Genomic DNA, 13,434 nt, shown 5'->3' on the forward strand with positions numbered 1-13,434 from the left:
CGATGCAGACTGAACCATACCAAGCTACAAGTAAACATCCCTGACTAGCTCACCACAGATAGCCACTCCTTCTTGGTAGAGCTTTTTCTTCCCCCCTCAGGTCCTGAAGCAAGCAAAATTCCTTAGTTAATTTTGGAATTAAGTATATATAAATTGCTTACTTTAGAAGCAAATGTATATATAAGTATGTTATACACGTACTGCATGTGTATAATTTTGTATCTATATTTAAGTTTTCAATGGAAAACTACTTTACTAGGGACCAGATCTTTTTCGGCTGTGCTCCTTGGTGGAAAGGAATAATAATGATAGAAGTTTGGAAGCCGTTTACCTGGGACCAACAATCCAGTGGAATGCCGACTGCTGCTGCCACTTCTTCCTCGGCATGGGCTTGCTTTATGTTCATGACATGCAGCTTGGTTAGGCCACTTAACACTCGGCAGTGATGATATGAGAGACCTGCTCCAAAACCCTTTCTTGTCTCTTTCTATACATACTTGCATACGTACATACACATATACATACACACACACATACATACACATACATTCATACACACACACACACACACACACACACACACACACCACAACACCCCCAGTCCCAGCATCATCATGGCTAACTCCTAAGGGTAAACAACAATCTAGAACCTGGAGTTGAAAAAGTCAACTCTTCCGAAAAGAGCAAACGTGTCCTTTTCTTAGAGGCTAAAGCCCAGCTAGGAATTCTTCTCACCGTGGACTAAGAAAGGCCCCAGTAAAAGCCCTCAGCCTCCAGAGAGGGCTGGCTAAGAGCAGAGAGGCTGCAGGCAAGCTCCTTGCCTACCCCACACTGCTCCGCCACACACCTCTGGTAACCAGATATGCCGATAGGCCTGGCGTGGGCTGAGGCACAGCGTTTGCCCTGAATCTTGAGAAGCATCAAATGTGGTGTTAATGACTTACGGACTCCTCCTTGCTGTGCTCCGCGGTGTTAATGACTTACAGACTCCTCCTTGCTGTGCTCCTTCCTACGGCTCCAGAAAAACATGCCGGACGAGCCCTTAGCACATGGCACCTGCCAGGGCGGCACACTGGGCTGAGGTGATGACCCCAATCAGATCTAGCCCACCTTCACGCAGTCTCTAGCCAAACAGGAGAGATGACATTAGTTGTCACATAATAAAGTGAAATTGCATCCCTAGTCCGGCTCTGTAAAGGAGATAGGGCTGTGAGAGCTCCTAGAAAGGGGCCCTGACCGGTATTCTCTGAGGAAACGGTATTACATGAGGATTAGCCTGTGCAGTAAACCAGGCTGTGTACCTTGGGCTTGAAAAACCTGCAGGCGAACAACCAACTACCCTGCTGCGGCCTGCCATGGAGGAGAAGGGGGACTTCCGGGGAGGACTGCCATGGAGGAGAAGGGGGACTTCCGGAGAGGACTGCTGTGGAGGAGAAGGGAGACTTCCGGGGAGGACTGCCGTGGAGGAGAAGGGAGACTTCCGGGGAGGACTGCCATGGAGGAGAAGGGAGACTTCCGGGGAGGACTACCGTGGAGGAGAAGGCAGACTTCCGGGGAGGACTGCCATGGAGGAGAAGGGAGACTTCCGGGGAGGACTACCGTGGAGGAGAAGGGGGACTTCCGGGGAGGACTGCCATGGAGGAGAAGGGAGACTTCCGGGGAGGACTGCCATGGAGGAGAAGGGAGACTTCCGGGGAGGACTACCGTGGAGGAGAAGGCAGACTTCCGGGGAGGACTGCTGTGGAGGAGAAGGGAGACTTCCGGGGAGGACTGCCGTGGAGGAGAAGGGAGACTTACGGGGAGGACTGCCATGGAGGAGAAGGGAGACTTCCGGGGAGGACTGCCGTGGAGGAGAAGGGAGACTTACGGGGAGGTACCCAGAGTACAGGGGAAGTTACGGAGGGTTGAGTTAACTTTAGGTCAGCCAGAAAACTTCTAAGCCATCAAACTCAATATGTTTGAATTTTTAAAAAACGTAGTATCACTTACTCTTCCCCACAAGCCCATTTTATAAGCAGTTATTTTCCTATTCAGTTGAGCAAATTAGACGGAGTGGTGATAGGATTCTCTGAGATTGCCTGACAACAGATGGCAAAGCTTGGATTTGAACCCAGGCTGTCTGGCTCTAGGTAGACTGTTAGGCACTATTTTCTCTTAGGTTGGAATGGGTATGGAAGGCCCAGGAAGTAAGTATTCAGGAGTCAGTGGGTGGAGGTGCGGCTCCTGGGCCTGTAGGGTCTCCTGTAGCCTGGAAGTGTTTTCTTTGTTCTTCTAGCACCATCAAAAAGGATGACTATACGGCCCGTCTCTTTGATATCTACAAGCAAGTCCTGAAAGAGGGCATTGCCCAGGTAAGCACCTAGTCCCTCCTTTGTCTGGAGCTTGTCTCTTTTATCGCTGATGTTTTGTTTTTACTAGAAGAATCAACCTCAGTCTTGATCTCATAAGAATCAACCTCTCACTGGTCTCTGGTGGGCCCGCACACATCAGAGCCCAGTCCTGGGATGACTGAAGGCTCCTTCTGTGTTTGGGAATATTACACGGTCCTCCTTAGCGCTGCAGAGTGCAGTGTGGCTAGACATCCGGAGTCAGCACCTGGGCCAGTGTCAGTTTCCTCAGATTTCAGTTTTCTCCACAGACTGTGTTCCTGGGTCTGAATCGCTCAGATTACATGTTCCAGTGCAGCGCAGATGGCTCCAAAGCCCTGAAACAGATCGAAATCAACACTATCTCTGCCAGCTTTGGGGGCCTGGCCTCCCGGACTCCAGCTGTGCACCGGTGGGTTCCTAGGGCAGTGTGGAGCACATTTGTGGGCATGAACTCAGTGGATCAGTAGTCACTGGCTAAGCCAGGAGCCTCCTACTGTGACTTTGCCTCCCTGAGACCTGAGTTGTGGGTTCCCCACACCTTCGTCTTTTCCCCATAGCAAGTTCAAGTTTACTGCTTGAAATCAGATCTTTTATATGTCAGAGAAAGAAGAGACCTCATACCATATTAGTCCTGCCCCTGTACAAAATAACACCCCGGGCACAGAGAACGATGCCTTTGCGGAGCCTCTGATAGGAAGGTCCTGACATATCTGATGCCTGAAAGCAGTTCTGCATCCAAAGCACAGGGGGTTCAGAAGCCTCCATCTGAGGGCTGGGCCATCAGGGTCACAATGACTCCATACAACTGTCTGTAGCAGGATTCCATATGGCCCCTGCGGACCCAAGGTAAGGGGCTCCTGCTCCCTTAGAAACTGACTTAGGGTGAAGTGGCCGCCTCAGGACTCCTCTGGGAATCCATGTAGGTGAGGACTCAGGATATTCCAGCTGTAGTGGATCCTCCAGGATGGTAGTAAGGAGCTTTTAGTACTTGACTGGGTCTCAGAGGAATGTTCCTATATGTATCTGTAAGGTCTCGGGCAGAAGGGTATTCTGGTCCATCTAGTTACTAAGCAGCACTCTCTCTCTCCCAACAGACATGTTCTCAATGTCCTGAATAAGACGAAAGAAGCTGCCAAGGTCCTCTCCAATAACCCCAGCAAGGGACTGGCCCTGGGGATCGCCAAAGCCTGGGAGCTCTATGGCTCAGCTAAGTAAGGATGTGGAAAGGTGACAGTAGTGTCCTGCTTCGGTGTCAGCAGTCATGGGTGTGGCGCCTCTCCTTTGCTAGCCATCTTTAGGGAATGAAGGGTGTTTCTAGGAATGGAAACTTACACCTTTAAGTGCCAAAGACGTTTTAGTGGAGTTTTGGGTTTCCTTCTAAAATAAGAGATGCTGACTGTCACTTCCTGTTTCCTTGTTGCATGGCAGTCATGATGGGCAGTGAGGGCATCTTGCTGAGTGAAATTCACTGGTGCCACCTAGAGTTAGGAAGCGCCTGTGCTGCTGGCTTTAAGTTTCTACCCATTTTCTCTGTAATGTACCTCGTTGGCTTCTTAAACAACAACTCTTACATTTTGCTGCTGTCAGTGTGCTCAAAATAGGACTCCTCTGCCTCTGTCCCCTTGCCTCCCAAGTTGCTGTGGTTTTGGGGGAAACCGGGGATCTTACCTGTTCTGATTGTGTGTAAAGAGTGCGAGGGCCTCTTTGCTGAGGTCAGTTTTGATCTGGGAATTTTATGGTGTCCATGTTCACTGCTTAGAAGTGTTTTCTTTGCTTTCTTCCTGTTTCTCAACCATGTTCCAGGCGTGTGAAGATGCTAGGTAAGTGACTTTCCGTGGTTGAGAGGCCGCTGCTAGCAGCCGTGCTGGGGAACTGAGTTGTGCCCAGTGAGCACTCGGCGCCACCTGCGTGAGTGGGCTCCATGCAGGGTGTCAGAACACGTGCGCCCTGAGGCAGCGCTGGTCCTCTCCCTGTTTCACACATCAAGACACTGAGGTTCAGAGAGGCCCCGTGCCCTGCGCGCAGCCGGATGGTGAGCAGGCAGTAGAACTCAGTGTTCTGCTCCTAGAACCTGTAGATGCAGTGAGATCGTTGCTTCCAAGTGAGCCTTTCTGGGCTTGCTAAGCCACACTAAGTTCCAAGAAGCCTCAGATTCTGGGTATTTACAAGTGGGACAAACAGAATGTTTGTACAATCCTCCGCCTGGTTCCATTTTAAGCAAGTGAGGTCATGAGATGGGTCACCTGAGAGCTGCCAGTGAAAAACACCACCTCCTGCCAGGCCAAGAGCAACGTGGGGAGAAAAACACTTGTGCCCAGGGTTCGGCTTTGGTGGGTGAGGGCTCTGTGGGCCCTGAGCAGGTACTGGCTTTTCCCACTGTGGGGATGAGTAAGGCTCTACTGCTGAGCAAGCATCTGACCCTAGCAGGTCTTTTCTCTGAGATACTTTTTTTTCCTTTGAGCTGGGCCTGGTGATATGTACCTTTAATCTCAATACTCAAGAGGCAGAAGGCATAGAACCACAAAACAATGCAGGCGTAAATAAAAATAAATCTTTAACAACAGTAAGACAGGGCCTGTAGTTAGAATGAGGAAAATAAGGGTGACTATTGATACTAAAAGATTGGGACATGTGATCTGATTAACACTTCTGTTTCCTAGATGAGTCAAGTAAGGCTCAGGGAACGAAGTTGACTGACATGTTCAAGGACACCACACAAGTCACTGGCAGAGCCAGGACTAAGATGGTTGGGTCCTCTCTCCCAGCCAGCAGGCTATTTCCGGTTCAGCTTCCTCAAGTGACAACTTTCTGAGTCCTACACAGTCCAGACTTCTCAGAACTGAAGGCAGCAGAGGTAGAGTGCGTTTCCTGCGTCTGCCTCCCGGTGCCTGGCAGGTGGAAAGGCTGACGACTTAATTAGCCAGTTTGCAATTCCAATTTAACCTCCAGCCTCTGGGCTTCCTTCTTTGCTTCCTCTTGGAGGTGAGCCATCCTGGGCCGGGTGCCAACCTCGCCCCACTCCCCTCCCCCAACTCCCCTTCAACACCTACCAGTGAGCAGAGTGGCTCAGGTACAAAAGGAAGAGCAAGGCCTTTGGTGGGCAAGATGGCTTGTGAGAAACCACTTCCGCTTTGTTTTGAAGGCCCAGCTTAAAGTCAGTTTTCAGTTTAAGCATCATATCTGCCCTCTTGACTGGCAGGCTGGGAGAGCTTTCAGCCAAGTAGAAAGAAGTCAGGTGAACACAATTTAGCAAAGGTTGGAAAGGCAGAGATAAATAAGAGGCCAGTACAGGAGGTGAGTATGCATACTTAGCATAGGAAGCCAAAGCCTGGACTTCTATATGTCTTACAAGAGGCCACAGGCACAGACCAGCAGCTGTAGCAGAAAGGCAGTTTGGCACTAAAACGTTGGCCTGATAACTCTGGTTGGGGAGGGAGGAAGGGGCCTCTGTTTAACACTGAGCATATCCTAACTGGTGTGAGCTTTTTCCTGGGTGTTCAAGCCCCTGCTTCTTTAAGAAACTTGTGGATAAACAGCAAGGAAGAGTCCCAGCAACCCTTAGTGATCCCATTAGTACATGAAATCACATGTGGCCCCGTGGACAGCACAGAGCTGCTGAGGTCCCGAGAGACGATGCCTTGTTTGTAGTTGCCCCTGTGGAGTTCCATTCAGCTCTTTTGTTTTTTTTTTTCATGTAAGAACTCCTCTCTTGGATCATGTCCTTTACAGACTGATCACGGAGTCATTAGTGCCTGACCCCAGCACTGTTGCTGACTTACAAAACATTCCTCCGTGCCTACTCTCCAGACAGATTTTTGAATGACTGTATTAGGTTTTCTGTTGTTTAAGATAGCGTCTCATGTATAGAGTCCTGGGATCAAGAGTGGGTGGGGCCATCATACATGGCCCAAGTTATCTACTAGGGTAAAAAAAAAAGTGGGCAGTGTTAGATGGTTTTAAATATAAATTTTAAGTTGTACAGAAATGTGACAGCATTACAACATTTCATCTAGCATTAGAGAACAGAGATGCCGTTGGCCAAGATTTCTTTTTTCAAGGCTCAGGCAGTCTTAATTTGAAGCAGCATCTGTTCTTGCAGACAATCTATATTCTTGTCTCTGTCTGTCTGTCTGTCTGTCTTGTGTGTACATGCATATGGAGGCCAGGCCAATGTCTTCTTCATTCTCTTTTCATCTTGTTTTTGAGATAGAGTTTCTCTTTGAACTTGGAGCTCACCAACTTGGCTAGACCGGCTTGCCAGCAAGCCCCCCAAGGATGTTCCTGTCTCGGCTGTCCCAGACATGTCACCATAGCTGGCTTTTTTTGTTTTGTTTTGTTTTTGTTTTTAATGTGGGTTCTGGAGCTTGAATTCAGGTCCTTATGCTTGCATGGCAAGTACTTTACTGACTGAGCCATCTCCTCAGTCCCTCCTTTCTGTAGCCCAGACTGCCCTCAAAATCACGATCTTCTCGCCACCCCCCCAACCCAAACGCTGGGATGACAGCCTGCATGATCAGGACTACCTGAGATGCTGCGCTTGTATCTCACTCTGAAGGGACTGGCAGGACGGACAGGCTGCAGCAGCCCTGCTCACGTGTGCTCTTTCTCCAGTGCGGTGGTGCTGCTGATTGCTCAGGAGAAGGAAAGGAACATATTTGACCAGCGTGCCATAGAGAATGAGCTGCTAGACAGGTAAGGAAGGGCAGAGACCTTCAGTGTGGCTCCAGGCGGGAGGGCCAGTCAGAGCCCGGCGCCACTACCTCTGATTCTCACCTTCTTTCCCAGGAACATCCACGTAATCCGGCGAAGATTTGAAGATGTCTCTGAAAGGGGTTCTCTAGACCAAAGCCGAAGGCTGTTTATGTAAGCATCCCCAAGGAGCCACTAGACAGCTGGACAAAGAATTTCTCTTGAACCTTCTATCACTAAAGAACTTTTCTTCGGGGAACACAATAGCTTGTTTTCTTTTTCTCAGAATTTTTGAAAAACCTCATCCTCCCAGGAAATTTTAGAAAATGCCTAGCCATGCTCTGTCTGCTTCTAAAGGGATGTATCAGAGCTGTTGATTTTCTGGATAAGAACGTCATCCTTAAAGATAACCTTAGTTTTTCCATATAGAACCTTGAAGTTCGAAAAGTTTTCTTGCCCCTCTTTGTAGCTGGTCAAAACAGGCCTGAGCAGCTGGGCTGGGCGGGCAGGGAGGCAGGCTCACTCTCACCCATCTGGTTGCCCCTGTCTGGACTGCAGCCTGGCTTTGTCTTCTAAGCCAAGCCTATTTCCTCCATGGACATCACACCGTGGCTTTGTACCACATGTTTCATATTTGGGTTGCACTTGAGCTTACGTAGCCTAGCCAGGGCTGGGCATGGTGGCACATGCCTTTAGTCTCAGCACTCCAGAGACAGAGGCAAGCAGATCTCTGAGTTCTAGGCCAGCCTGGTTCTAGGTTCCAGAAAGTTCCAGGTACATAGAAAACTACATAGTGAGATCCTGTCTAAAAACAGAAGAATGTAGCCAGTGTGATTGCACACAGTTATAATCCTAGTACTTGGGGAAGTAGAGACAGGAAGATGGGCATTCTGAGTCATTCTCAGGTTCAAAGCGAGTTTAAGGTTAACCTGGGATATATGAGGTACTGTCTCAAACAAAACAAAAACTTAAGTAACAAAAAAGTTAAGAGTGTCCATGGACTTTGACAGTTCTACTTCAGATATTTCAAAATGTGCTGTTATCATACTAAGTAGCTAGTTTACTTACAGATAAACTAGATAATATGAAACAGGCCCAGGGAAAGGGGAAGAAGTTATTTCAAAGTCTTTACACAGCCCACAACCAGTGGCTTAAGAAATCTGATTCTAGCTGCTGCTGCCACTTTAAAAGCCGTAGAAATACGAGGTGCAGTTCCCTGTTGCTGACTTTGGCAATATGATTCTTTCACTCAAAACTTTGCATACATGTGCTTTTTATTTTATTCTCTCTCTTTTTTTTTTTTGGTTTTTGGCTTTTGGTTTTGGGTTTTTGCGACAGGTCTCTCTGTGTAGCCTTGGCTGTCCTGGGCTCTTTTTGTAGACCAGGCTGGCCTCGAACTCACAGCAAGATGCCTGCCTCTACCTCCAGAGTGGTAGGATTAAAGGCGTGCGCCGCCACCACGCCTGGATTGATACATGTGCTTTTAATTTTACCTATAGTAACTGTCTTGTTTCCTTGTTTCCTTTTTGAAATAACTTTAGATCCAGGATATTCTAAAGTACTGTGTGCTGCACAGCTCTTTTGTTGTTGTTGTTGTTGTTGTTGTTTTTGTTTTGTTTTGTTTTGTTTTGTTTTGTTTTTTGAGACAGGGTCTCTCCGTGTTATCCTTGGCTGTCCTGGACTCCCTTTGTAGACCAGGCTGGCCTTAAACTCATAGCCATCCACCTGCCTCTGCCTCCTGAGTGCTGGGATTAAAAGCATGTGCCACCACACCTGGTACAGCTCTGTTTTTAATGGAAGTACTGGGTTTCTGTTTCCTCTTATTCTAGCAAACCTCTGTCCAGCTTACTCCGTGGACTTTGCTGTATCCTGAAGTAGACGGAGCCACTGAACACATAAATGATTTCATTCAGAAGCCTTTTTCATCTTGTGTTACAGGGATGGCCAGGAAGTTGCTGTGGTTTACTTCCGAGATGGCTACATGCCCAGTCAGTATAACCCACAGGTAGGTATTTTCTATCAGACCATTCTCTGCCTCCAGGGACCTGCTAGGGCTCCACAGAAACGCAGCTCAGGCGTCACAACAACTGGGCTTCACTTCTTTCTCAGGGGAGTGCTGCTGGAAACACTTCTTCATGCAAGCTTTTTTGTTAACCTTTCACTCTAAAGGTCTTTAAGATTGGAATCTTCAGGAATCTATCTGTAGTGTTTTAGAAGTCGTGTATTTTCTGGAGATATGTTGGCAAATGTTTAACAACCACCTTTCTAAGAGGAAGAGCCCCGATTTATGGCATTTCTGACTTCCATAGTATAATTTTGAGCTACCCAATTTAATCACTCTGAACAAAGATTTGGGAGGTGGATACAGCCAGCCCTCCCTGGCTGATGCAAGCTAGTTCCAGGAGACCCATCCACCCACACACTTACCTTTATTGCTCTTTTCTGTGGCTTTTTCTTTGGATAGGGAGGAGCAAGGCCTTCTTTGTAGCTCAGGCTGACCAGAAACTCTATGTAGCCTCAAATGAGTGGCAGCGTCCTACCTCAGCCTAGATGCTGACAGTGTGAGTCATCCTGTCCAGATTCCCTGACCATTTTCATTTTCTTTACCTCTCCCTCCTCCCCCACTTGTTTTGTTTGTTTGTTTGTTTGTTTGTTTGTTTGTTTTCTGAGGCAGGGCTTCTCTGTGTAGCCCTGGCTATCTTGGACTTGCTCTGTAGGCCAGGCTGGCCTCGAACTCACAGAGATCCGCCTGCCTCTGCCTCCCAAGTGCTGGGATTCCAGGCGTGCGCCACCAGCCCCAGCATGCCATGGCTTCTTTACCTCTCCTTTATGTGAGTCAGAAAGGTTTTTTGTATCATGTTTTCATTTGTGTCCATGGCAGTCTTGACATTACTTCATCCTGCTAACTACCATTTCCACACGTTTCATTTAACTGTTCTGTGAGACATAATTATCCCCATTACACAGATGAGGAAACTAAGGTCTGGAGCCGGGCAGAACCATGTTATTGTTGCCTCACTGAACAGCACAACAGGTACTGAGTGCCAGACACTGCATTTCTGTGGGGATATAACAGAAAGCAAGGCAGGAGGAGCCAAGGATCTGGTTCTTATGGTGGATACATGGCCTGCTTAGGGAGATGAACATCAGAAAGAAAGACATAGAAAAATGAACTTTTTTGGTTTGGTTTGTTATGTTTATTGAGACAGGCACTTATTCTGCAGGCAAGAAGAATATAGCAGAGGCTTGTCTAAATCCCACCAGATTTTCCCAGGATTTCTGACTCTCAGGCCACAGTGTTCTGAATATCGCTATGCTCTCTCCTGAGGTTCACATCTCTACCCTGGAGGAAAGGCTAAGAAGCCCTGCTCTCATGGAATTAGAAAGAAAGGAGAGAGAGAGAGAGAGAGAGAGAGAGAGAGAGAGAGAGAGAGAGAGAGAGAAAGAGAGAGGGGGGGGCAGAGAGAGGAGGGAACAAGGGAAAGAGGGAGAGAGGGGGCTCGTGAGGACTCAGGTGGTTTGGGGCAGTGTACACCCATCTGTAACTCCAGTTCCAGGAGATCCAGCCCTCTCTTCTGGCCTCCACAGGTACCAGGCCCCACACATTACACATAGATGCACACAAAGAACACACACATAAGATAACAATAAATCTTCAAAAAACACTTAGCAAAAGAAGCGAGGAAATGTCCTGGATGGTGAGTCAGGACTGTGATAGTTTCCGCAGCCCTCCTGGGTCGCAGCCTCCGACAGCAGGAGCTACATTTGAAAATGAGGGGTCCCCTGCGAGATTTATAGTTCACTTGGGGTTCTTTGGGGTTGAGCTCTATAGGGGACAGCTCCACTGAGGGACAGCTCTAGAGAAAGTCCTTTGTCCAGAGATGTGGCTAGAGTGCTGGAAACTTGCTGACTACAGAAGAGAGAAACTGTCTGTTAGGAAAAGGGACCCAGGTTTCAGGACAGGGAGGGAGGGCGACGGTTTAAAATAAACTCAGAAGGGAGGGTGAGCGAACAAAGGAAAGGAAGTGGTTATAGAGAGCAGCTCACCTACACTCACGGAGCTGTGCTTTGTCAGAGGATTCTTCCTGTGTTTGAGGTTTGCTTTCTCTGCTTCTAAGACATTTTCTGAGTCGTAGCTTCTGGGCCTCTACGGCTCTACCCAGGACGCCAGGCCAGCAGTTAGTCAGCTGACTGAGAGGACTGGCGAAGAGCAGGGCACTGGGTGGGAGCAGGGTTTGCACTTTAGGCCTCAGCTTTGATCCAGCCGTGGACAGGTGTTCATGATCCTCTGACGTTAACCTGTCCCTTGTATTCTAAGCTCTAACACAATCAGACTATTCAACCTGTGATTAGCCACCTGCAGGCCTTTGTTCCCATGATCCTGTTTGCCTAAGGACCCATTCTCAGTGAGTTTCACCTGTCAGACTGCCTAGCGTCAGGATAGTAGTCAAATTTCACTCCTCTGAGCAACAATAACAGATACTGAGTACCAGAAACTGCATTTCTGTGGGGATATAACAGAAAACAGGCAAAAACCAAAGGTCTGGTTCCTGTGGTGGATACACAGCTTGGTCAGGGAGATGAACATTAGAAAGAAAAAAAATAGGAAAATGATCTTTTGGTTTTTTAGTTTGTTATGTTTATTGAGACAAGCTCTTACTCTTGTTTGTTTTTCGAGACAGCATTTCTCTGTGTAGCCTTGGCTGCCCTAGACTCACTTTGTAGACCAGGCTGGCCTCAAACTCACAGCGATCCACCTGCCTCTGCCTCTAGAGTGCTGAGATTAAGGGCATGCGCCACCACGCCCAGCCTGAGACAAGCTCTTATTCTGTAGCCCACACTACCCTGGAACTCACTGTAACCCTGACACTAGTGCCTCAACTTCTTTTTTTTTTTTTTTTTCTTTTCTTTTGGTTTTTCGAGACAAGGTTTCTCTGTGTAGCCTTGGCTGTCCTGGACTAACTTTGTAGACCAGGCTGGCCTTGAACTCACAGCGATCCGCCTGCCTCTGCCTCCCGAGTGCTGGGATTAAAGGCGAGCGCCACCACCGCCCGGCTGCCTCAACTTCTTAAGAAGGAATGAATTTGAGTAATTAGAGGCTTCAGTGTGAGAGTCAGGGGTGAGGAGAAGTGGTTGGAGGCAGCAGCATGAGATGAAACAAAAATGGGGAACTCAATCTTAGAGGGTCTTGTAGGTCACGGTGAGGAGTGGACTTTATTTGATAAAAGGATAAAGGTTATATGGTTACTTGGATTTTTTTAAGGGTTGGATTTTATCTGGATCACAGTGAAAAAGTTAAGCTTACAGTCAAGCGTCCCATGCCCTTCAAGCCTCATCCAGCACATGTTAATCCTAGCATGCAGGAAGCTGAGGCAGGAAGATTGCAAATTCCAGGCCAGCCTGGGCTACCTAACCAGATCCTGTTAAGGAATGACAAATCTCTTAGCACTCTGAAGGCTGAGGCAGGAGGACAGCCTAGGCTATCTAGGGAATTACAAGCCAGCCTGGCTACCAAGTAAGACTTGTCTCAAAATGAGAGACTAGGTGGAGGAGGGCGTGAAGGAGGGCAAGGGGAGGAGAAGAAGGTTAGGGAGGGGAGAGGGGGAGAGGAGCTCACCAGCTTTGCCCACCTTTACAAAATAATCTTATCTGCTGGATGTGGTGGTGTGCACCTTTAATCCCAGCACTCGGGAGGCAGCAGCAGGCAGATCTCTGTGAGTTTGGGGTCAGCCTGATCTACATAGCAAGTTTTGGGCCAGACAGGGCTACAGAGTAAGACCCTCCCTTCCCCCCAAAGATGGTTCCCTGTAGTAATTTTCCATTTAATTATGAACATGTATTAGTTGGCTAGACCACAAACTCCCTACAGGCAAGAACCCTGACTGAAAGGTCATATCTGCCTCCCAAGCGTGTTGTAACGATAGCTTGGAGATGAAAAGGCACAGTGTCTGGCACCTATTCGGCAATGGCTGTTGGGTCTTATTGTGTCTGCAGAACTGGGAAGCACGCCTGCTGCTGGAGAGATCCTGTGCTGTCAAGTGCCCGGACATTGCCACCCAGCTGGCTGGGACCAAGAAGGTGCAGCAGGAGCTGAGCAGGACGGGCCTGCTGGAGGTGCTGCTCCCGGGCCAGCCCGAGGCTGCGGCTCGCCTCCGTGCCACCTTTGCTGGCCTCTACTCACTGGACATGGTATGCAGTCTTTTCTTCCTACCGCAGGCCACATAGCAGAGACCTGGACCCAGATGTGTTGGGGAGGGTGCTGTGCGGCTGGCATTATGGCTCACGTCCTTGGTTCTCCAAAGAACCCCTGAGCCTTGAGGCCAGGGGCTATAATCCACAGTAAGCTCTCTCAGCAAAGAGGGTGACAAGGATGAAA

General features: G+C 48.5%; 1 protein-coding gene across 2 annotated transcripts in view; it reads left to right on the plus strand.

Moving 5' to 3' along the window:
- Nucleotides 1–13,434, plus strand: part of GSS (glutathione synthetase) — a 33,217-nt gene that overhangs the window by 14,650 nt on the left and 5,133 nt on the right. For both annotated transcript variants that reach the window (XM_084776836.1, XM_084776837.1), the window contains 7 exons: nt 2,276–2,351; nt 2,639–2,778; nt 3,464–3,580; nt 6,981–7,061; nt 7,155–7,232; nt 8,997–9,063; nt 13,053–13,247. In XM_084776836.1, coding sequence (XP_084632962.1) covers nt 2,276–2,351; nt 2,639–2,778; nt 3,464–3,580; nt 6,981–7,061; nt 7,155–7,232; nt 8,997–9,063; nt 13,053–13,247 — 754 coding nt within the window. The remainder of the gene's footprint in view (nt 1–2,275; nt 2,352–2,638; nt 2,779–3,463; nt 3,581–6,980; nt 7,062–7,154; nt 7,233–8,996; nt 9,064–13,052; nt 13,248–13,434) is intronic.

Source organism: Acomys minous, assembly GCF_964271855.1.
Source record: "Acomys minous genome assembly, chromosome: 3".
NCBI lineage: Eukaryota > Metazoa > Chordata > Mammalia > Rodentia > Muridae > Acomys > Acomys minous.